Source organism: Pygoscelis adeliae, unplaced genomic scaffold (assembly GCF_000699105.1).
Source record: "Pygoscelis adeliae isolate BGI_AS28 unplaced genomic scaffold, ASM69910v1 Scaffold22, whole genome shotgun sequence".
In the NCBI taxonomy this organism is placed as follows: Eukaryota; Metazoa; Chordata; class Aves; order Sphenisciformes; family Spheniscidae; genus Pygoscelis; species Pygoscelis adeliae.
Genome location: NW_008824350.1, coordinates 2,926,845 through 2,951,701, shown reverse-complemented (window position 1 = coordinate 2,951,701; position 24,857 = coordinate 2,926,845). Strand labels below are relative to the sequence as shown.

The window sequence follows — 24,857 nt, the reverse complement described above, 5'->3', positions numbered from 1 at the left end:
TTACAAGGCACGGCAAGGTTTTCTCCCTCCCGTTTGACCTCTCCTTCAGTGCCATGATGCTATACTTGATTATTGGCTTGAGAATCAAGCCTCAATTTTAATTCAGATAATCTGCTTGATATCGTATCATCCAGTCTTGGGCCCCTACATTACTTTTGCGGTTGTTTCTTGAACCGTTTAGATGATTGGTGGTTATAGTTCATAGAGGTCATTTCTCCACTTCCTGTGGCTTGGCCCCGTTCCTTGTATCTCATGTGGAATGAGGAGCAGAAAGAGAAAAGGATCTTGGTGACAAGAGCCACAGAGCAGTACCCAGGCAAAATGAGCAATGTTGTCCTATGTCGTCCCCCTCAGGGTTTTCAACATAAGCAGTGGGAAGCAGAAGAAGCTTTACAAGGGATCTCAAGGAGAAGATGGCACCCTCATCAAAGTAAGCTGGTTTCTTTCTTTCTTCCCTTTTCCTTTTTTCCAGCTCTTCTGAATGCAGTTCAGGGCTAAGAAAACGAAATACAAATCTGAACACAGGAACTTTTTTTTTTTTTGCTTGCTCCATACTTTGTCCCTTATCCTGCTGCTGCTTCCTCCTACCTCCATCCTTAAGGGCTGGTAACAGGAAAAGAGTCAATGAATGCTGAAGTTGATCTGTAACTTCTCTCTCTGTCCTATTTCTGAAGTGAGGCACAGGCCCATGCTGTAAAAGCAAGTAGAACTGCACCAGTATCTGTCAGGAAATGATTTAGTCCATTTACTTTAATCCTTTACTTTCTGGTCCAGAGGGCTCATTCTGGCTTTCTTGACTATTTTTGTTAGGATTTTTAAGGTGGAGCTGCCTGTTGATCAGTGTTTGAGAAATTTGTGGTTGCCAGAGGGCAAATACAAGTGAAACTCTTTCTGAGTTGATGAAATTAAGTAGTATCTACCCTGAAAAGCCCATATTCTTCAGGTCTTGGAGTGCTGGACAAGCCTCATACTGCTTAGAGAGAGCCTGTTCATGTTTCCCACCTGCTGAATGCATCCAGGCCTTGGGGTAGGGTAGCATGCCTGCTTCTGCCACTGTCCTGGGCTTCCCTGGTAAACCAGGTGCATTCAAGATTCAGTGTTAAGAGTGATGCCAGCACATTGGGATGTGGAAGAGTTGCATTCTTGTCTTTAAAGGGGGAAGACCAATTGACACAACCAAAATATCTCTCAGGTTAAGTTGCCAAACAAACTTCTTCATTGCATTTGTTTTCACTGATAATTTTTCTACTTTTTAAACCAAATATTTCTGTTCAGCTGCACAGGCCAGCAGTATTATTGATGGGCGTAAATAACTGGGTAGAATGGGAGAGGAAAGCAAACAGCTTTGTTCAGTGTCACCTCTCCTGTTTTACAGAGAAAGATAAGTTCTCTTTCTCTTTGCCTATTATAATTTGTATAAAATTTTTTATAAGCCAGAGTAATGAAAATGAAAAATTGATGCTGGTAAGCTCAGGTGCTTGATTATATCTTTCTCAGACCACAAACCATGAAATGTTGCTGGGAGCTGGATTTTTTTGTTTTTAATATCCTTTATCTTTGTGGTTTTTTCATGTGTAGCTGAAGCGGGGAATCTCAATTATTTTTAATGTTGCTTTGTTCATTTTTAGGACAATTATGTAACCAAGGGATTATGGTTGTCTCTGGAATTTAAACTTTCTTGGCATGTTGTTCTGAGATCGTAATATACACTGCAATTTAACAAGTAGAACCCAAACAGTGACATGCAAAGCAAAAAATACAGCAACAAAATAAACATAACCAAAAAAGTTATCGTTGTTTAAATACCACATCTCCCTCAAAAAACAGACATTTTCACTCTCAGTTCCTTAAAGTTCTACAAAGGACAAAGCAGGACATTTGATGACGATGACTGTATTTGCTGTGTAGTGCTGCTTTAGACCTAGTGAGGCATTTGGAGGGGGTTTTATATTTGATCCATGATAAAGCAACAAATGGGTGTATATGAAAAAAAAAAAAAAAAGAAAAAACAACCCAAAACCGTGAGTTGCAAATGCTGGAGATTTGACAGCATCATTATCAGAGACAATTTCTCTGCAATGTTGAGTTCTTCTTTGGTTTCTCTCCTCAAGATTGGAGTCTTAATATTTCACTTAAGTCTCTCAGCTCTGATTATTTTTTTGGGGGGGGGTGTTTTGGTGTGTGTGTGGTTTTGTTTTGTTTTGATCTTAAGACAGAAGAAAGACAGACCCCAGTGGTTAAAAGGAGGTAGGAGAGAGAGGTATAAGTCTGTCCATTGGTGGTGGTGGTGCCTTCACAGTCATGAAGGCATTTAACGTAAGTGCCTTTAGTCTCTGATTAGGTTGGAGATAGTTTTAACATTTTAGTCAGGTTGGAGATTTGTCCTGGGATGCTGGATAGCCTGGTACTCAATTGGAGTCCTGGGGGAGCTTTTATTGCTAAAAAAAATAAAAATGCATTTTATTTTTTTAACTAGTATTACTGTCTTGCGCATTCTGGACCATTTTCATGCAGTTTGAAGGCACTTTCTCACCAGATCTTTGCACTTCTCTTACCTCCTAAACCAGGTGCAAACGGATCCCTCTGGTCTTTATATTGCAACGAGTTGTTCTGACAAGAACCTGTCCATCTTTGATTTCTATTCTGGCGAGTGTGTTGCAACCATGTATGGTCATTCAGGTAAGGCACATAAACTTCTGGAAATGCATTTTTTTTTCTGCTGATGACTATATAGCAGGGTCTAGTAAAGCTTTCTGAAGGTTCCTCTCCACCGAAGTTTACCCAATGGATATTTTGGAGTAGGTTATGGTTGGATGAAGGGTAATAGCTTATTTCATTGCAATTGCAACTTTCTTCAGACCTCATTTTGCTTTGCAAAACACAAGCACACACCCACCTGTCAGGCCATGTATTTGTTTACACAGTTTTTCTAATAGCCTATAAGGTAGTCTCTGTTTTTTCAGCATATATTAAGTTTCGTTATGATACACCCTCAGCTCCTACCATGCAGGGGCTATTCTATTACAGGCAAAAAGAGACTTTAGTCTTTGTGCTTATTTTGCCATGGGATACCCTTTCTATGTCAAGCCTAGATTCTTTGTTAAATGGTTATGGTAATTGGGGCATATTGATCTGTGAAGTGTGTTGGCTTTAATCAGAATTTGAGTTGCTGAGCACAGATAGGCTATTTGGCTAATGATATCTTCTGCCCATTGGCATAATTCAGGGAAGGTTTTTTTTCTTGTGCTTTATTTCACACAGAGATTGTAACCGGAATGAAATTCAGTAATGACTGCAAACATCTGATCTCTGTTTCTGGTGACAGGTAAGAGGGGTTTGCTTGTTTGTGATATCAGTTCATGCCATCTGACGCTGGATTTAAAGTGTGTCCTGAAGGAAGGTAGAATTTTTTTTTTTTAAATGAGGGATGTTTTATGAATTCCAAACAAACCTCAGAGCTTTCTGAATCCTAAATGTGTGCTGTTGGCAAAGCTCACAGAGCTTATATTATCCTTCCGTGGAATGAGACGCCCATGTGAAATGGGCGTCTTGTGGTTTTCTGAGTGTAGGTACTATTCCCTGCTGGAAAGGAGACAGGGGTGTGGCCAGTTTCTTTACCAGCCTTCAGTTCTGTAATGTAATGCAGCTTGTGATATTCTGACCAGCGGCGCCAAAACTTTGTCTTACAGTACTCCTGATGGTGAGGTTTCACCAGGTGAATGAGCCTGTCTAGCAGCAAAAGGGACAGGCCTGTCCCCACCCTTTGCTCCTGTCCGTATGGTCGTCTTCCCCACTCCCTTAAGTCAGCTGTGGTGCGGTTGACCCCTCATTAACCTGATTCAGGTCACTACATCAGCACCCCCCCAGCTGAGTTTTCTGCTGATTTAGTGAGCTAAATCAGCTCACCAAAAGCTTAAATAATCACCAGACTGAGCCCAAGGGGAAAAAGAGAATGCATGCCTAATGTGATGATTGTAGAGGTGAGTGGACCCACTACTTCTGGAATCAGTGAATGCTTAAATCAGCTGAACTGAATAAAACTTTTCCTTTGAGAAAGATAGTTCCTGGAGTGCTATTTTGAGGCCAGAACAACCCAGATTCTCTCTCTCTCTTTTCTATTAATAAACCACAACTGAACCAGAAAAAGAGTTTTAGAGGGTGAGTTGTTATAGAATATACAATATATCACCTTAAATTGCATCAGTTGGTTACTTCTGTCTTTCAGTGAAAAGTAAATAATTTGGTTTTCCTCTTTCTTTACCTTTCATGTGTGTAAATAGATTAGGGGAAAAATTGCAGAAAAAAAAAGAGTCCTTTTGTTGTGGATTTCTGATAAATTCCAGAAACATGGATGGTTTGAGGTCCCCAGTGATCCTTGTGATTTAGTGCAATGTTCCCTTGTTGACCATTTCCATGAGTGAAAGGGTCATTTTCTTCACTAAGGGTGTGGAGGAGGTGGATGAGAAGTGAGGAAAGGATTCATGAAGAACTTCTCTGTAAGGAGAGGAGAAAGTGTGTTTTTCAAAGGAGAACAGGGAGAATAGTCTGTTCACACACAGCAGCGTGTGCAAAAAATAAAACTGAGACTAGAAAGAGAAATGGAGATGGAGAAGGGCACGAGGACTGGGAGACCCATGTGAGAGAAGTATTGCAAGGAAAAAAGAAAAGTGGCAAGGAAAAAAAAAGCGGCAAAAGGGGTAGGTGGGAGCATGCTTCTGTAGAGCTTTGTTGCATGTTAATGTATTTACAAGTTCATACTGTTTGCTGCTTATCTCTAGGTTTGATAGCTGTGGGGGTGGGATAAATGAACAAGCCAGATTTGCTTTCTGAATTTTGTTTCCTGCTTTTCAGTATTTTCTCAGCAGCGGACAATGGTTGCTGTTACGTTCGAGAGAGCTGCTGCTTGAAGGGAAGCAGCTGGCTGCCCCTGGGTTGCCATAGTTCCCAGATGCAGTGCCTCACCACTTTGTCCTGGCTGAAAAGCTGGGGCGGGAGGATGGACAGCGTGTTCACTGTTGATGGGAAGCATCTGTGTGTGACTTCAGTAGCTGGGAGTGATGCTCCTGAGCTTTGTCGCAAAGGGAGTGGCACTGGGGGCAAGAAGGGAATTTTTAGTTTTTCATTAAAATCTCCATAGACTGCAAAATGGGGTTTCTTTTTTCTTCTGGCATGGAAATAAAACCTTTTAAAATGTCTTCTCATAAGAGGAAAAAAATGGAGAAGATGCAGGCATTCAGGGTCCTGGTGCTTTTGGCATTTGCCTCAGGTCCAGGAGACCAAAGTTCATGGCCATTGTTCAAAATGGCAGAGCAAATGAATTTTTACAAACTAGCAAGGAAGAGGGGAAAGCCCCTCGTTGAAAACTCCTTGGTGAATTGCAGTACCCATGAGTATGGTGGCACTGATGCGTCTTGAAGAACTTGGTTAAATTCTCTTTGGATTCCGAAGTAGTGTGCAGGATTTTCCCTGCACATATACCTATAAATGATGGTAAAAGCACCATCTCTGTTTCTACATAAGTGTAAGTGCACCCAGCTAGACAGGAAAGATGGGTGAGATGAAAAGAATTAGTTAGCACTGAGGTTAAATTTCAAAGAAAACTCTGGTTTTTTACTTTCTAGTAGCTGAAGGTGAGATACAGTATTCTCTAATGTGATGAGAAATTTCTTTTTTAAAATTTTTTAGCCAGATTTCTGAAGAAAATGAGACCAGTGAGATCATGCTGTTTGTTTCCCTCTCCTAAACACTTTTGAATACATTGACCAAATTCAATCAAATTCCTTAGAAGGTTCCTGGAGGGAGTCCAGGTAAAATATTATGAGTATCCTGACTGCAAAAAGTACTGCCACATAAGCTTAACCGTTATTACACCACAGAGACTCCATGGGATAGTGGGCATTAGGAAAGCCTTGCCCATGGGGGTAGCTGCAATCAGAGGCTGCAGCTTAGCCGCTGTTAGAGGATGCAAAGGACATCTGTAGGCTCCACTTATCCTGCTGACCACAGAGGAACTTGTTACGGCATTTCCTTCAGCAGCTGGTCAGATAGTCAAATAAAGGTATAGGATCAGAGATGAGTTTGTGCGAATATCTCTGCAGTTGCTCTCGCCCACAGGCAGTCTTTGCCAGGCAGGTTTTACCTTTTTGTCATGAGGCTTGTGATGGGATAGAGTTTCTGTGAAGCTGTTTCTGCGTGTGTCTCTCCCCGCCACAGACAGAAGGGCTCATTTGCCTCTGCAGTGGGAATTGATAATATCAATAAACTGAACTGAGACTTGACCCCAGCCTCACTTTTCCCTCTTTCAGCTGTATCTTCATCTGGCGTCTGAGCTCAGAGATGACCATCAACATGCGGCAGCGACTGTCTGACATGAAACAGAGAGGGAGGCAGGCAGAAAAGTCTCCTCCACACAAGACAGCTGGACTCATGAGGTGAGCGGAGTAGACAGAGAAGACGTGGCTGGTTTTGTAGGGTTTAATGTGGAAAGTGTGGCACTGGGATTCAACTGTAAGGTTTCTGCTGTCTTCACTGATGGTGTCTTCCAAAAGTTCTCTTACTCTTCTGTTGGATTTGCCCTGTTTTTTGTGCCCCTCTTCTTTGGATATAGAAGCCTGACTGTGATCTTCCAGACAGACTTACTTAGTGTTGCTTCACTGATTGCAATGTGTATGCAATGCCCCTTGTGTCTTAATTTAGCTTAATGATGTGGTCAAAAACTTTAATAAGCAGTTTACCTAGCAATACCGAGGCTGGTCTACAGCATCCCACCAGGGAAGCCTTGCTCCTTCATGAATAAAGTTCTCTGGATCTAGGGTGAATGCAATTTAAAGGCTGTTTTCTGCAGTGTCAGTACTGAAGTATACCTGTGAGCTGTATGAATTTGCCATGTTGATCATAATTCTGAAAGAGTCCTTACGGTTGTGCTATTTCTTTGTTAACTATTTTCTGGAGGCTTTGAAAAAGGTCACCTAAAAAGAATTATAATATAAATAATAAATATAAAAATAATTTTCATGGGAAAAGTTCTCAGCAGCTAAATCATATTATTATTTTTTGCTCGGTAAACAACGTTTCTAAAAAGAAATTACCACAGCCTACAAATGGAATAGATCTAAATTTATCTGGTGACCTTTCTTTAAAAAGTGATGCTTAAACACAGAGCCTGTTTTTAAACAGAACAAGACTGACAGGGGATTATGGATCATTAGTGTAATGTGTTTGGTTTCTCTGTAGTTAGTAAGTAGCTGAGACTAATTTGACTGTAAGCAAGGCAGGAGAGAGTCCTGACTGAGCTGATATGGGATCAAAGTGAGGAAAAAAGATAAACACAGATTTTTGATGTTATGTCCCACAATTTTCTTCCTCCAAATGACTACAAATTGAGTTCTGGATATAAAAATGCCAAAACATTGGAGGACTTGCCACACTGGTTGTTAGAGTATCACAGGGACCTTCCCACTCCCTTTGGGAGCGAGTGATGTTGAAACAAGTCTGTCTGCATAGTTTCATTTGGGAAAGTCTTGATCTGCTCATTCTTGAAACGAGTCTTGTCTAATAAGTACTTTTGGTAATGATGCTGGGAGAACTGAGGAAGCCTTTTTTCTAGCCAAAATTCTGGAGCTGTCAAGCAATGTGCTTTTTATAGCAGTCTCTCCATTATTCCAGCAGCTGCAGCCTTACCCTACTGAGGCTCAGCCTGTGACAGATAATCCCAGTCCTCTTCCGCATTAGGTGATACTTGTTTCTGCCACAGACGCTTGTTGAAGGGCGGTGTTAGTGCTACGCCAAGCCCAGCACTTTATTAAACTTGTTTGGTAACCTCTTTGCAAGCCTGGAATCTACTTGTTTGGTCAGCTTTGAAAGCTTGTTTTCAGTTTTGATCGACCGCTGTGGTCACTGGAGATCAGCAAAGACATAACTCCAGAGCATTTTGGATTGGGACTGAATATGGAGGAAGAGCCTATTGGACCAGCATTACTGAGGTGGGAGAAGAAAAACTAATGAACTTGAGTAAGATTGGTTTTCTAGATGCCCTGTACCTGTTCTGGTTGTGTTTCCAAAGTCTGACTGGTTGCAGTGGAGACTGGGATTGCACCTTGTGGCGTAAAACTGTTGTCTCAAAAGGACCCACAGTAGTATAAGAAAGGTCCCTGCCTGGTGATATGTCATTTCTTCTATGATATTTTCTCTAGAAAGGTATTGCTAGAATGTTGTGGGGGTAGTAATGCATTCTCCTAGTTTCATAGTATGAACGTATGACAAGATGAATAATCAAAATAATACTGAGGAAACAAAACTGAACTGAGGAGGCAGTGGGGTGATGAAGATTTCCAATTCAGAACAGTGCTGTTTCTATCCAGCTGTGACTGGCAGGGCAGGGATTGGCCCAGGTGAATAACATCTGGAGCGTAAAAATGCCTTTCTGGGTGCTCCAGTGCTCCATGAAGCCCTGTATTCTGCCTGTCACAGTGGCAATGGAAGATGCTGTTTAGTGAGACACTGTGTGAGCCTTGCTATATGGACCTTTGTGGTCCATTCGCCTCATGCTCAATTGCTGTATCGGGGATGTTAGAAGGTACATCTCTGCCTGTTCCCTTTAGTATTTGGTCATGGACCCATTGTCCACTGAATTTGTATAAATCCTTTTTGAACTTTGTAATACTGTCTGCCTCTGCAGCCTCCCATGGTGACAAGTTCCAGGAGTTCACTGCTCTCTGTGGAAAGAAGGACTTTTTTTGTCTATTAAATCACAATCCTACTAGTTTCATTGAAAGCTCCCTGCTTCTGAATATTGTTAGCTTTGGTGAACTATAGTTCTGTATCCAGCTATCTGTAGTCCCCATGGTTTTGTAAACCTCTATCATAACTTTCTCCATCCAGCCTTCTCTCCAAACTGAAGAATCCCAGCCTTTTCAGTCCCTCCAAAAACTTTAGAGAGACTAAAGTTTCTCCTCTGAAGGGTTTCTCTGACTTACCTTTATGGAACATTGGATTATTTTGGAACTGATCTGACCTGTATGACCCACAGTTCTCCATAGTGCCCCTGAGAGCCTTTCAGTTCTGCTTCTGGTTGTGATAAATGCAGATGTGTGCTTTTCTCTCATCTGCCTAACGTAAGGAGCTTTGATTGTTGGGGATAATAGAACTTGTACTCAGCTGATGTTGCTGGTACATTTTGGTTTTGAGGTATTTATATTTTCAGAGAAGGAACCATGTGAAGGCCTTTTAATACAGTTTTGATTTTGATCCGAGTATGCATTTATTGTTTAGAAAAGCTTGTCTCAAATTTTTGGAAGGGAGGTTTTAAATTGATTTTACTGTGGAATGTTTGCAGGGCTTATAGTCATGTTTTAGCTGAGCATTTATATTTTTTATTTTAATTTTAAAAGTAACTTTTTCTGTGACTCTCATTGAAGCTCTAGTATAAATAGCAGGAGATAGAAATGTTATCCAAATTAAATTGTCTAAAACTAATATATGTATGCTGAAGAAGTACTGTGTGCCCTCAGATATGTTTGGAAAGAAGAGCTTCTTATCAAATTCTCAGTGAGGCTTTGGTCCAGTCCAGGAAAGCTGTGCAGTTTCCAGGACTCAGAATGGGGCAGGCTTTTGATGCCAGATTGGAAGTGGCGCCTGAGTCTGTGCTGAACTACTGCAATTATAACACCAGGGAAACGCTGAAGTCAGAAGCAGTGTGATCTTTCTGTGGGGAAAAGCAGGCTAACTTTCTTTTAAAACCCTTAGGCCTTTGGGGGAGGGGGGTGGGAGGCAGTCTGCTAGTGATCCCTACCACATAGGATGTTACAGTTTCATAAATAGGCCCCTAAAGCTGAGGGTTTAAGTAGCACAAGATCAGAGTGGGAATGCTGACAGCATACCTCTTTAAATGGGTAGTTGCCATTCTTGTCCGTTTTGTTTTGGTTTAAGAACAGAAAGAAGGGCTGAATTCAGGACATGCAAAAGAATACGGAGTACCTAATATCAGATGTCTTAATACTAGAACTCCATAAAGACATGTGGCACTTTTAAGTCTGTATATGTGTCCTGAAGACTTTCTAACTGAAGGTCCTTTCCTGCAATTTACCCTGTACTGGCAGACCCTTCAGAAACTGGGAGCTGAAGTGCAACTGACTCTGCCCATCCATACAGAACAAGACCCAGTATTGGTACTAGAATGGGATAGTTCCTCAGCAAAGGAAGAAGACAAGAGAAAGGACAATCAAAATCCTTGCTCTGAGTCACATGTCATGAGAATTGGACATGTCTGTACATGCTATTCTGTCTTATTCCTTTGCTTCAGAATGTTCTCGTGTGGTGCTTGTTTGGAAGCAGCCCCCATGCTTGAAACCTCACCCTGCATTACTCTGACTTCCGTCTAAGCATGAACAAGAACTGAGGAAGAGTGTTGAGGAGATGTGTGCAACAGAGGGGCTTAGAAGAAAATCCAAAGGACACAGAGGAAGGCAGGGAAAGAAAGGAGGAAGTAGTAAAGCCCAAATTGAGGGATTGACTTGGGCAAGCACAACAGTTAAAACTCTTAAGACCTTGTGAACTTACGTTCCATTTTCAGGAGCATCTCAGTTTCAAGTCAATGGGCCTAATATCCTTTTGAAAACCCCATTCAGTTATCTCCCTTCAAGTCACAGGGCTGAGTTTGAAAAGCATATTTGAGTTGTGAAAAGGAGGATTTGGAAGGGGGGCATGCATTTTTGCTGGGATAATGCAAGATAACCTTACATTTGTATCAGACAGATGAGACTTCATAATTTGTTTGGCACTTCCTCTGAGGTATGAAAAAACGCCCATCTGACTTCCAAAATATGTTTTGCATTCTCTTACTCGTGTCCTTTGAGGATATTGGAACATACTTTTTTCCCCCTTACTAATTTTGTCAGTCACGATCTGACGGACAGAGGCCATCTTTCTATTTGTAACGTAAAATACATTGATAGCAATCCTCCCTTCTCCATTTACACCAATGACAGTACATGCAGGAGTTTAGCAAACGCATAATCTTGCCTTGCCATATCACTTCATCATAGTGAGGTATTCAACCAGTTAGATGTTAAAATGTCTAATAATCCAACCCTTCTTCCTCAATAAACTCCTCAAACAACCATCATGAATACAAGCAGAAGGATGCTATCAAAGTTACTGATCCAAAGTTAATATTGTCTACCATATGTAAATGTAATATACCTTATAAGGTGAAACATGGCATAACCTGAAACGTACTGTGGTGCTTGAACTTTGTTGAGATTCCCCTGCTTAGGCGCAAGAACCCGAGTGACAAGATGGACAGTAGAAAAGAGGAAGAGACTGACAAACTCAAATGTCAAAAGTAGATGAGGGCAGCCAACATGAAACTGTTTCACTGGAGGACTCTGTAGACTACAGTCAGTTTCACTCTTCTTTTTGCCAGAACACCTCAAAGCTCATCTGAAAGGGTTAGGTAGTCACTGCTCAGCCACTCCTAATAAAATGGAAATTAACATTCTGGCACTATATGGGAGGAGAAAAGATTAAAATACCCTAACTACTTCTTACCATGTTTCAATATTGCCTGCTATCTGTCAGCTGCAGGAGAAGTTGGTCCCTGGCCAGGCTGTATTTGGTGGATGAGCTATTTTTATTTCATGATTAATGCTTGGCACTCAACACCCACCAGTGATATCCTATAAATGTCACCAATGAGTTTGGCACTCTAGCTCAAGGCCATGGAGTAGGCGCTACTCAAATGTATTTGTCAGGGATTCTTCATGTGTTCAATTATTGTCCAAAGTGGCTTAGTTCATTTGGTTCTGTTGACTGAAGGGGTGAGGGGAGGAAGGGGAAGAGGAGAAGGAAGAGGGAAGATAGAGTTTGGTGTTGGTAAGTGTCCTTGATTGGTATTGGGGAATTCTATGCTGGGAGTGCCTCTGAGGTCTGTGTGGGAACACTTGTCTGATCTACTTTGATTAAAGATCTGCCGAAACTATGTTTTACATTATTCCTTGTGTCTGAAGGCTAAAAAAGGCAGCACAGCGCTCTTATGGTGAGTGGGCTGTGCCTGCAGGTTCTGCAATCCTTGATGTGAACCTGTCTCTTATGTGGCAATTTGCCATATACCCAATTGCTGTCAAACAGGGAGTATCTCTATGAGATTTTTGATGTGTAAAACAGTTCCAGAGAGGAAATGCTTAAGGGTGGGAAAAATATTTGCCTTTCAAATATGCTCTACCATCTTGACCTTATGAATTGGCAGGGTCTGAAATGGAAGGCCAAGTTTCATTCCACTTGACTTTCTCAGATGCGTTTACTTCTGTTCTGATTTCTGTCATCCTTCCACACATATGAGACAATTGCTGTGGCAGGCTCTACACACCTTTGTGCAGGATTTAACTTGCCCTGTTTCTCAGAGACGGGTTTTGCTAGAGCGAGGGCTGTTTGGGAGAGTTGAGGCAGCCTGCTGAGTGTGGATGGAGATAAGGTGGAGAACTGCCTGGTGTAGGGATTGAAATGGTGGGCAATTCTTGAGATAGACCATAATACTCCTTCCAATTCCTGCCTCCCAGGCACGAGTCCATCTCTGCCCTGTCCTCTGTGCCTGCACTCTCATCAGACAGCGACAAGGATGGTGAAGACGAAGGGAACGATGAAGATGAGTTACGTGGGCTGCAGTCTTTCCATATTCAGTCCAACTGCAATGCTGAGAGAGACTCAGGTATAAATGGGAGAGGGGCATGGGCAGAGATGGAGAAATATGGCATGAATGTGAAGTGGGGAGAAGATGAGAGACACTGGCTTAGGGTTAACAAGATATCGGCAGAAGGAGAAAGACCAAGACAGAAACAGATGGATCGACACCAGTGGGTAATGTGGAGTTGCCCATTCCTGCATCTGAAGAGGGGTACATTTTGGAGTTCTCTGATTAGAAATTCAGTTATTAAATTTCCAAGTTTCTTGCTAGTTCCAACTGGCCAAATAAATTTTGAATTAGTGTCCTGGGCTTGGGTCTACAAGCTATTAGAAGTCCACAGAAGCCAAAAGAGATCTCACAGATGATTCTAGAGATGTCTGCTAAAATTTACAGTAGAGATTACCATTACTTATTTGAGGTATTTTTACCACAGATGCTACAGTGTATTGGAGCAGGGTTTTTTCCCAAGCCTTCGGTGGGCCACTGCACTGTGGCAAGTGTTCTGCAATGGGTCTGCTGAGTCAGTGAAAATCTTATATAAAACAGTACGTCTCCATTAAAATTTTGATACAACAATTTAGTGGTCTATGGGATAGCATGTGCTGGCAGTGGTCTGCTGGTTCAAAAGGTGTAGGAATGCTGCCTTTGAGCAAAGACGAGGCAAGGGGTCTTTAAAAAGCTGGACTGCCTGCCAAGGGTGTCAACTAGATATGTATCTTTTTCCCTTTCCAGATCCAGACCTTACCCTCTCAAGAAGCCTTTCCCACTGGGAAATGAGGAGGGTGAGTTGCTAAACCTTCAAATTGTATTTCTTGTCATAGGGAAACTGGGAAAGAAATTCCCATGGAGATTAAAAACTTCATTCTCACTGGTGGGAAAGGTGCAGCTGTGGTGGGAAACCATTGAGAAGCGTCTCTGAAGAATGACTTGGGGATGGCAAAACATAGCCTAGTTAAGAGACAGTTTCACTTGAGATTTTTACATCAGTATCTTTCCATCAGATGTTATGCTTTTGTCCCCTTCATTTCTGGCCTGAATGTCACGTAGTGCTGAAGCTGATCATATACTTGGATCCAAGTGAGACCTTTAAATTTTCAGTTATGCAAGAAGCAGCAACAAAAGTATCATCTTTACTTGATGTCTTTATGATTAAGGGAGGAATTTTAAGCTGTCTCACTGACAGCTTTGGGGCTTTTATAGAGACACATATAATTGTGTTTTTCTGTGGGTCTTTTGTTTTCTCTCCTGTTTTTCTATCAGCAGAACTCAGTCCCTAACCTAAGACTGTCTTTCTTTCAATTTCCTTCAGGCCAAAGAGATAGCGGCAATCCAGCACTCAGAGGCACCAATGAGCAAGATGCCCCGGCAACGTGGGCGCTGGTCCCAGCCAACCAGCAACATAGAGATGACTGTGAAATCCATGCTTGACTTGCGTCAGTTGGAGTCTTTCTCTGTTTCCCGTTCTCCGAGTCGAGACTCGCTGTCTCAGAACAGCAATGGGGATGACAGAGAAGAACAGGCAGATCTTCCTGTGCACATCAGCAAAGTAAGGGTAGTACTACTCTAAGGAGGTGAATCTACACCGAGTGCATCTGTCCTGCCTCTGTTTATTATTACCTATATTTATTACTACCTGATGCCATTCTTTATACCTTTCAAGGTGGCTCTAAACGCCTTCTGAGAAATCTGTTCTGATAACTCTTTTGTAGTTAGTATTTCTGTAATGTGTGACTCTGGCTTTTCTGCCATCTTGTAGCAGAGCCCATATGGGATCAAGATTTCTTTCCAATGACAGAGGAAGGCCTCATGGGTTTTTTTAGCTCTTTGATTATTTATGGCAAAAACAAGCTGAGAAGCTGCGCTTGGAATTACAGATGTGTACTTGATTGCCTGTTAGCTCACTCTGCTGGGGTGCGGTTTCTTGACTCCAGTAGCCACTGAAATGTGGCTCATATGATGCCCTTAGTTGTGGGCTGTGCTAGATTATTAAGTTCTCTTTAAAACATATCCAAGATCTCAGTATTGATGGGTCACAGCAAGTAATGCATGCTCATACCTCAGAAAGCTAGTGACTGTTTTCCAGTAGCAGTCTGTCCTGCCATCTAACTTCATTAGAGTTTTTCCTGCCTTTATAACTGCATGACTGAGGAGAGGATTGGGCTCACTGCATGCAGTAAACCAGTGTTTTTCAGCTGTGGCCCACAGACTTCTCTGAACTATGTCTGATCAGTCTATAAAGGGTAATGGAAGAACCTGCTGCCACGTGGCTTACACTCCTGATGTGTGGTTGAAGGGGGATGGGGAGTCCAGTACTTCACCAGAGGACTTCAGGGGATTGCAAACAGGAAACAAAATAGGAAACTACAGCAGTAGTCTGTCAAGTTTAGTAGATAAGGAACAGGAAAAGCCATAGGAGTGCTGTGTTTTCTGATCTCAGATTTCTGATCATATTCTGTGCTGTAATGCGTACTTTCCAGCTCTGCACAGCACTTGCTGAATTAAGAAAAAACACTGGTAATATCTAGTTTTCTCTCTCTCTTTTTTTATTTTTATTTTTTATTTATTTTTTAAAAACCAGGTTGGCAGCTCAATACCTCCCCAAGATAACCGGTCTTGTGTGCGACCCCAAGTGATTCGGCTGGTGTCTTGTGAAGAGGGGATTTTCTCTCAGGAACTGGAACCATCTGAGAGTGAGGAGTGTGTAATCTACCCTGAGCAAGATGAAATCCATCCCACAGACCCTAGCAGGTTAAAAATAAGCTCTCTGCTGTGCATGGCTTACACGTTTCTGTTTTAGTTTGCTTGCAGCTTGTGTGGTAACTTGGATGAGTTGACAGTGCCTGATTGATGCCAAGCATGTTTAGTTGAGAGTTTTTTGCCAGCCTGATGCTAAAGGAATCTGAAACTAAGAAGGCACCGTTAAAATAATATTTCCTTGGAGGAAACTGCACATTAGCAGCCTCCTCTTTTTTTTTTTGGTTGAATAAACAACTTGGGAGCAACCTTTTTGCTTTCTCCCTTATCTGGATTGAAATAAGCAAGGGAAAACTTGGAAGCTGGAAAACCACCCAACAGTGACGTATACGTGGCAGTGAAATGTCTGCCCAGGAGAAATGACAGGACACTATTATTTATGACAATTTCAAACCTAATTGGGCAAGAATTTAACAAATGTAGTATGTGATGACCCTGTTGTGGGAAACAGAATGGCTTGCATGAGATAGATGGAATTGAAAAGGACACTGGAGACAGCGGAGACCTTTTTTCTTCCTCTGCTGTTTCTTCTGTTTTAGTTCTACCTCACTTAATTTTCTGTTTCATTCTGTGCTCCATTTTTTTCCCTTCCCTGAATTTTATTCTTTCCTTCCCCTCTTAACCTCATGCTAATAGCTGTTTAATTTCCTCTGTCTCCTCCTGCTCTGTTACAAAGTGTGAGCTGATAGGTTTAGACAGGCTTTTATGCAAGAGCACATGCCAAGATTTTGCAGTTGAAACTGGTTTCCCCCAGTTTCTCTTTATTTACATTTTTAATTTTATTATGATAACATTTGGACAGAGTAGCCCCATGTGCTGCTCCATCATGTAAGAAAGGGAGGCCTTCTGGTGATGTTGGATACAGGCTGCACACATCTCAAAGTATGCAGAGTTTGCAAGCTGCCAGGGGTAATTGCCATTCAGTTCCGTTGAGTGACTTCTGCATCCTACCTTGCATTGGAGTACATCTGAAACCAAAGTATTTCATAAAGTGGAAAACTGAAGTCCTCAGACATCAGCCAAAAGAACGGTGCTGCTGTCATTTGACAAAATAAGGCTCGTGAAATCACAACAGAAATCAGGAACCCTGTCCTACAATATTGTATTTTTGTATGATGTTATTCAGTAAATTACTCTTGCTCAAACCCAGAATCTTCTCTATTTTGCAACACAGAAATTGCCCAGAAAAGCAGGTCATAAACATGGAAAAAATACTATATTAGGGCTCAAATCTGTGGCAAACTGGAGTTCCATCATGCAGGTATAGGCCTGGTTTTAGTCCCTTTTTCATTACGTAGACCTCTACATCGTTCCTCACCTGTGCTGGAAATCAAGCCAGGGCAGTGCTGTGCTGGTTCCTGGTAATCATGTGAAACTGACAACACCCAGAAAGTCACAGTCCCCTTGAGACTTCACTGTCCAAGCTTAATGAAATGCAAAAAATTTACTGTATAATGATGAGAGAAATCAACTTCTTTTTCTCTTTAAAGCCTTACTTTTGTAATCAAAGGTGTTGCTAACACAGGTAAGGCCTTATTAAAGTTAGAATGTGCTTCTTTACATGTAAACCAAATATCTCTTCTAGTGTTGTATCTTTCCTGTCTCTCTTGTAGTGAGTTCCAGGTAAAAGCGTTGCCCCACGGGAAGCTAAGTAGAGGTTATCACAGTAATGGATGCCCAGACAAACACAGTCCTGACAGTGCCTGCTCTGTAGATTACAGCAGCAGTCGTCTGTCCAGCCCAGACCATCCAAACGAAGGTAAGATGCGAAGACGTTATAAATGTATTTATATGTGATGTGGAACACTGCAGAAACTTGCTGGTGTTGTTCTGTGCCATGTTTATCAGTTGCTATCCTGATCTCTAATACTTGATCCTCTTCATGAGCTGAACTGAGGTTGCGCTCCTATTACTCTTGCTAGTATTGCTGTAAAGATTCAGGCACATTTGAACAGGCACTTCAGTGAAACCACTGTAGAAGCAGGAGTTGGTTAAAGTGCACTTTCCTTGTGCGCCTTTGGCTTTCTTTTACCTTGCTAGGTAGGGAGGCAGGTTTACTATTGATTATCCCATAGGCTATGCTGTTTGTGGGATATGGTAGATTAGAGAATTACACTTAATGCTGACCGACTTTTGCTTTAACATTCTAGGTTCAATTTAGCATCTTTGCTGAATATCTTTTTTTAACCTGACTAATATTACTGTGATTATGCTATTACAGCATTGGGTTTTTTGCCTTTTCCCAGATTCTGAAGGCACTGAGCCCTTAAGTGTGGATGGCATCTCAGACCTGGAGGGGGAGGAAGGAGAGGAGGACGTGGGCACTAGCATACCAGAGGGAGAAATCGCCCAGACACCCGATCAGGAAAAGTTCCTCAAGCAGCATTTTGGGACCCTGGGCAGCACTGATGGAAAAGGTACAGCTCTCTGCTCTGTAGGGGGACTTTGTGAGGTCACTCCAGATTTGTTCCCTGTATAAACCAAACCAGGCTACAAGTTCTGCTAGGCTTTCGTGGGTGTGTGTGTACGAGGGGGCAAAAATGGGGAACCAATGTAGAGAGGCCTAAAGAAGAGCAACATCCGTTAACTCCATCAGTCTGCGTGTAAGTTTGTGTGGATGAGATTGGGGTCTGTGTCAGTTTGGGTTAAGTATTGTCCCTAGAATCCTGAAGAGCCATTCTCTTGTGCAGACTATTTTTTCCTGTTGTATATGAAGGTATTAACTGTGTTCACCGCCTCCCCCCCCCCCCCCTCCCATAGGTGACATGTAGTGGCCTCTAGTGGTATATTAAGGCATAACAAATGTCACAAAAGAAAAGGCTGAAATGCTGGGTGGAGGGAGAGAATAAGAGGAGACATCAGAGTGGCAAAGGAGCTGGTCAGTCTTTATCGACCAACTCCAGAACAAAGCATATCTTTCTAGAATTGATAATGGTTGCAGGCAGCAATATCTATGTGAGTTGTCTGTTTTCTTTTGTTTTCTTTTTTTTTTTTTCCTTTCCTTTGATTGGTTTGTTTTCTGCTTGATGCCAGTACCTCACAGTCCTACAGGCAGGATAGGACACAAAGGGAAGAGAAAAAGGAGGAGGCGTACCCTTAGGGAGAGTAGCAGTTTAAGGCAGAGTAATCTAAGTAGAACAGAAAAGGCAAAGGCAATGAAATTATTTCATTCTCTGTGGTTTTAGCTCAAAAAATCCCCTTGGATATGGGGGAACATTTGATCGTGTCTGTGATAAGAAAATACATATGTCAGAATGTTTGTTCTGTAACTAAACTGCTTCCCTTTTCTCTCCCCTTTAACCAAAATTTTCAGGTGGCTCATGTAGGAATCTGGAAAGAACTGAAAACCTCAGCATATCCTCTCGCTTTCTTTCCCAGTCCCCGGCTCTCAGGTATGGCTCTGCTTCTTTTGAGTGTTTCTGTCGGTCTGTTTTTACTAGTGTGAGTTGGTCTCGTGCTAGGCCCTGGGTCAAAATAGTTGAGCAAACTTCTGGCCTTAGTGTGCCTAGGCACAGCAAAGTGTTAGCATAACACCTGGCAGTCTGGTTGCAGACACTTGTGATTTGGACAGGCCATCCTGTGCCTCTTCAGCTGTTCCGTTTCTTCCTAAAGCAACACTGTTGTTTTGTTCTTTTTCCTCTACCAAAAATGTGCTTAATTGTTTCATGATTAATGCCTTGATTGATTAAGCTGGAGGAATTGCTAATCATCTAATTTACTCTTCACTGTTTATGCTCTGTTTATTCTTTTGCATTTCATTCAGCTTGGACAATGAAAGTAGGCTTATCAACTTTTCCTTTGTTTTACAGTCCTTTCTTACTCAGCTTTGTTTCTCAGTCCCATGCCTTCACAGGGTGCTCTGGTGTCTCATACAAAGCCCCATGGGGATATTATTCTTCCAAAAAAACCTCAACCCTAAAGCACCCCAAAAGGTCTCTCCAAGCTGTTTCTCTTGTTGTTTAAAAAAAAAATCCCAACAAAACAAACAAAGAAACAAAAAAAACAAACAAGAAGTGGGGTAAATACTTTTGTTGATTTGGGTTCATAAATGTTTAAAACAAACAAATACTCCCATATTCCTCTAAAATGACATCCTAATATCTCCGCTTAAATTAATTTCATTGTATAGGACTGAGCAGATTTGGGTACATCTTCTATGGTTCACCAGCTGTGTCTAGATTCACCATGTTAGGGAAATTTTTTTGTCATTGCTGTAGTCAGCTGCTGTTGGTGCTGTCAGGAGTGCCTCTTAGTCTGACTTGCATTGGGATCGTACATTTGGGAAGAAAGTCAGTGTATGTGAAATATACTAGTCACATAGTGAAAGCTATTGTGTAAGCTTCTGGGGAGTTGCAGTGGTGAGTGAAGGAAGTCACTGGTGCTCTAGAGATGTAACAAGAGAGGTAGTTTTAGATTATGAAAACTTCTGGGTTTTTAATCTGTTCAAACATGCCAGATTGAAAGTTGCCTCCTTTCCGAGGTAAGTCCACTATGCTTGTCTGAAGTGGAGAGGAAGAGGAAATTAGGCTTCCCTCTTGAAGATACTGACCAGCTTTCCTAGTAATTACGCTTTCATAATGTTAGGAAAGTATAATTACTTTCTCTTAGGGTATCTTAGAATGGAAAAGATTTCATTGTTAGTAAAGTGAGCTAAGAGAAAAGACCTGACCTGATTTTGCCCAGTCTTCCCTCTGCCTGGAATTTTTCCTTCCCTTTTGCCTTCACCTTTTACAGTGTCCCCCCTGGAAATAGTGACCCAATGCTATTTGTGATCGCACAGCCTAAGGTCAAATGCCTGAAGACCAGTGCTTCCAGGGATGAGTAGAATGAAGTGGTAACAGCCTAGGGCATTTTTGACTTTAAAAAATCCAGATAGGGAAGGGCTCTTTATGCCAGAGAAACTGGCTTAATGCATGTGCCTGTTTGTCCAGGGCAACATACTTACTTGTTTTAACTGGGCTTTCTTTATCGTGTTCTCTAGACGATTGTCAGTCTCTTCATCAAATCTGATACTGGATTCAAAGCCAATTGAGCCACCAATCCAGACCAATCGGTTTACACCAGACCTGTTGAAAAATGGCAGCAGCCATCCTGGTGATGCGTTGGAGAACAGCCAGCTCCTGGAGAGTGTAAATTCAAATCGGGCTGCTTACGTCCAGAAAAAACGCAGATCAGCTTTGGAGGCCAGCAGAGTTGCTATGGCTCCTGGACGGGTTATTGCATCCTTTCCAGAAGGCCCTGTGAATGCAGTGATGAGAAAGGCACAGTCAGTTCATGACCTCGTTCATGAGGGTAAGGACACAGGTTGGAATGACGGTATAAACCAGAGAATGAAATGAGGAGATTTGAGCTTGAGTAGAGATTTAAATTAAGCTTATGTCTTTCTGCGTTCTGAGCCACAAGCTTTGCATGTCTTCTAACTCTTAGCCTGTCAAGGGAAAATATTTTTAATTTGTAATGCAGATGCTGGTTTCCTAATTATCAGTCTCTGATATTTGTCTGGCAGCTGTGGGAGGAGCAATGCCAAGGGTGAAATGAACTATTTGCAAAGAAATTCTCTCTTGCTGTGGGTGGTTGCTCCAGGCCAAGACTGAAGATCCCCGGGGTGGGAAGGAGAGAAGGAGGAAAGGAGTGGGGGCAGTAAGAGGGACCTTACTGTATCTACGCACTCTGTGTGAAAGAACTCCATTTTTGAAACAGTCAACTCATGAACCATCAATAAGCACTCAGTTTGTTTTAAAAAAAAAAACAAAAACCACCTTATCACCACAATACCATATATAAGTTTTTGCCTGCTTCCTCTGGCCTCTCAGTTAACCGTCACAGTGGTCTGAGACCTTCTGGCCATACACTCTAAGAACAAGTCTCTCTCATCAGGTAAGCAGCAGTGTGTGAGCAGGATGAGGGATGGGCAAAAAAGAAAGCTGTTGAGGCTTGGTGATATTAACCTGAAGTAGTGGTTCTGTATGCCTCTCCCAGGGCCTGAGCTGAGGCATATAGGCTGGAGCAGCTCTGTTACTTTCCGATTTTGGAATTCACTGCAGGGTCTTGTCTATTTTTGGTATGTTTGTCTGTTTAATTTTCACAGATAAGGGTCCTGGAGTGATTTCCTCTGCCAAGCAGCGTCCTCAGACTCTTATGGTGGTTGAGAAGGATCCCAGACCTAACAGTTGCAGGGTGTTATCAGCCAGTATGTTGAAGATGGATGGATCTGGTGCTCTGCTGGCCAAAGATGTCAGGGCTGCAAAACCAAAGTCCTACATGAACCCCACAACCAGCTTCCGGGCTAAGATGTCAAGGAGCGTATCTGTAGGGGAAAATCTGTACCTCGGTTTCTCCACCGAAATGTTGACCGATGGGAGGACTAGCCCTCCAGTGGCAGAGAAGACACAGTTTAGTTCCACAGCAGATGCTGAGAAGATTAAGCTACCAGTGAAAGAAAATGTTCCAGTGAAGCCAGCACTTCAGCCAGTTGTAAACTGCTCATCTCCCAAGTCCTTCCACAGCAAGTTGGCATCATCAAACCGAGCACATCTGATTCTTGACATTCCCAAGCCATTGCCTGATAGACCCACACTGGCCTCCTTCTCACCCACTACCAAAACAAAAACCCTGCTTGAGCCACAGTCTCCGCAGTCACCTGCTGGGGCCTGTAAAAAGAAACCCTCTTTTCCTGAGGTCCGAACCTCCAAGAGGGAGAATCAAACTGCTGGGTCTCTGGTTCCTGGTAGAGAGATCCCAACAGGACTTGCTAAGGAGAGCCCAGCGGAGAGTCCAGTCTCAAGGACAAGTTGCCAGGATGAGCCAGGGGTCACTAATCCAAAACTGAGGGAGTTGTCAGAGGGCCGGCACCTGAGGTCTCCTGAGGGCACACTGCCCAGGTGCAGGGAGAGGATCACCGGCATCGCCTGTGTGCTAGACAACCAACCTGGACTTTGCCCACTAGACCCCATCAGGCCGAGGCCTCCTACATCTTTAACTGCCTCAGCACAGGTCTCAGGTGTGCATGGATACCAATCTCTTATCTTCCCCCTTTTGTCTCCTGTCTTTGTGAACCGCCTCACGATCCCATCACATTTCTTTACGTCCAGCTTCTGGCCTGTCTCGTCCTGTCTGCACCTGTCTCGTTCCATAAGCCATCCCCTCAATGGTGAGACACTTCTTCAACCTGACACCTTTTTCTCAGTCTTTAATTTCCATTTCCTCTGGGTCTTATGTCTGAAGGTCCTTTTTAGCTGAATGTTTTGTAGACCTCAGCGCACTCGTGTTCTTAGTCATACAATTACATGTAGGGGCTAATACCTCTTTCTGGTCAATGCTAAAAACCGATGTGCTGGGAATCCCCATGAGTGTGTGTAGGTTACATCCCCTGTGCGCCCCCCAGAGCATGTCTGACCAGCAGATGAAGGTGCAGGCCAACACGTGCCAGCTGAACCTAGCAAGCACAGATAATAGTGACAGTGAAGTTATGCCAGGCAGCTCAGGCTTTACTTTGTTAATGTGTAAGTATGCAGGGTCCAGAAGGGTTTGCATACAGTTTTCTTGCATGAGATGAGGCTTGACCAAGGTGAGTTCCTTGCTACGTTAATGTAGCCACCTGTGAGAGCGAGAAAGTCTCTGTGTTGCTATCACTCTGCTTTAAGGACATGTCTGCAAACTGGGTATGCAGTGCACGTGCAGGCCTAGCCTTTGGGTTTGAGCATAAAGAACATGGATTAATTTTTGAATTACCTCTAGTTTGGAGAAAAAGGTACGAGGTGGGAAACTGTTTTACCTGCTGAAAACAGCTCTTGGATCTATTACAGGCCCTGGTTGAAGGTACTTCAATCAAATAAAAACTAGCAGGTAACTTCAAACTGAAGCAAAAATCCTGCCCTCCAAGGCAGGAAAACCTCCAGTGGCAGAGAAGACAGTTTAGTCCCACAGCACTTGCTGTGGGACTAAAACCTCCAGAGAATTTTCTTTTGTGTCACAACCTGAAAGGAAATATGCCTTCCTGAAATACTCAGCTGAGTCGTGCAGTAGGAAGATGGATGTTAACTGCCGCACTGATACCTTGTACCTTCAGGGGGACTATACAGCGCGCAGTTTTTAATCCCTTTTGATATGTTGTTCTTATTCATATCTGAGAAGGGACACCTCTGTAATCCTCTGATCAATTACTTTTTGCGGTGCCAGGCTGCTCCTCCATTCATTGCAATGGTTAAGCGCGATATTTCTGTACCGAAGCACTGCAGAGGAATAATGTGGTTTTGAGGCACTGTTATTTTTCTTTTTGCATTTCTAGAGGGATCAAACGCCCTAAGATAGAAGCACTCTTACGTAAAACAGGAAATGTGGTGTTTTGTCTGAGGGACCTGCTGTTTTTATATCATAGGGTAGCTGCTCTATAGAACAGTGAGTGCATCTGAAACTTTCGGACCCTACTTGCACATGGATGAGGTTTCCTCCGACAGCAGATGCAGCCTGGAGCTGTGGAATCGCATCCTACAGCACAGAAGTAACAGTCCAGTTGCCTGTACTCTTTAGGCTAAGTTTTCTCTTCTGGACTTGGGAATCAAGCTACATATCACATGGTTTTTAGTCAGTTGCTATGAATCTTTGTTTGCAGAATTAGCACAGATAGTGCAGAGAAAGAGCAATTTTTTGCAGCAGTGATTTCTTTTTTTTTTTTTTTAAAGCAGCTCCCAATACATAGCACGCCCTGACAGAATATTTAGGAGCATCCTTTAGTGAGTTAGAATGATTTAGCTCAGTAGATCCCCATTTTTTTTTTTCTCAACAGACAGCTGTCAGCCTTCAGCTTCTTGCAGACCATGTTTCCCAGATTTTTAGTGGTAGATGCTGGAAAAGCTGTTTAGATCCAAGTTGGCTATTGCTGTGAACAGTTTACTGTGGCTTCTGTGGATCATAGCGCGGCAGTTTAGATTAGAACTGTAGGGTTGACAGAGACCTGTTCTGCTTCTGACTTGCTCTGTGACTTTGGGTTTCCACTTAATTTTTCTGCCCTTCCATTTTCCTGCCTGTGTAACAGCTGCAGATAAAGAGACTTAATTGTTTTTGTTAAAGCATTTTGACATCTACAGTTAAAATGCTGTAGATGTGCTTAATACTGTTGCTGTGTTTAATATTCTTTGCTGGTTTCTGAAGAGCTCTGCTCTGCATACCTGAGAGGCAGAAAATGCCTGTTACTCAAGCATTTATGTTATGTTCGTGACCTTTCTCCAGACTGGCAGCTCACAAAGCTGGAGACCAGCATAAAAAGCATGATCAGAGGAGAAATCCAGAAACGATCATGAGAAGAAACAGCTGGGTTTAAAACAAAAAGAGGAGAGGAGGGGAGCAGCAAAAAAAAAAAAAAAAAAAAAAAAAGGAAAAAAAAAGGAAAAAATCTTGGAATGCACAGAAGCCCACTGTGTTCAAA

General features: G+C 42.5%; 1 protein-coding gene across 1 annotated transcript in view; it reads left to right on the top strand.

Moving 5' to 3' along the window:
* The window catches only part of MAPKBP1 (mitogen-activated protein kinase binding protein 1), a 51,882-nt gene that overhangs the window by 18,869 nt on the left and 8,156 nt on the right, over positions 1-24,857 (top strand). Inside the window, exons 15-27 of the mRNA XM_009319258.1 lie at positions 355-430; positions 2,568-2,679; positions 3,262-3,325; positions 6,306-6,431; positions 12,555-12,703; positions 13,412-13,461; positions 13,989-14,225; positions 15,258-15,427; positions 17,047-17,192; positions 17,680-17,850; positions 18,747-18,825; positions 20,415-20,725; positions 21,522-22,433. Of these exons, the coding sequence (XP_009317533.1) occupies positions 355-430; positions 2,568-2,679; positions 3,262-3,325; positions 6,306-6,431; positions 12,555-12,703; positions 13,412-13,461; positions 13,989-14,225; positions 15,258-15,427; positions 17,047-17,192; positions 17,680-17,850; positions 18,747-18,825; positions 20,415-20,725; positions 21,522-22,433 (2,603 nt within the window). The remainder of the gene's footprint in view (positions 1-354; positions 431-2,567; positions 2,680-3,261; positions 3,326-6,305; positions 6,432-12,554; positions 12,704-13,411; positions 13,462-13,988; positions 14,226-15,257; positions 15,428-17,046; positions 17,193-17,679; positions 17,851-18,746; positions 18,826-20,414; positions 20,726-21,521; positions 22,434-24,857) is intronic.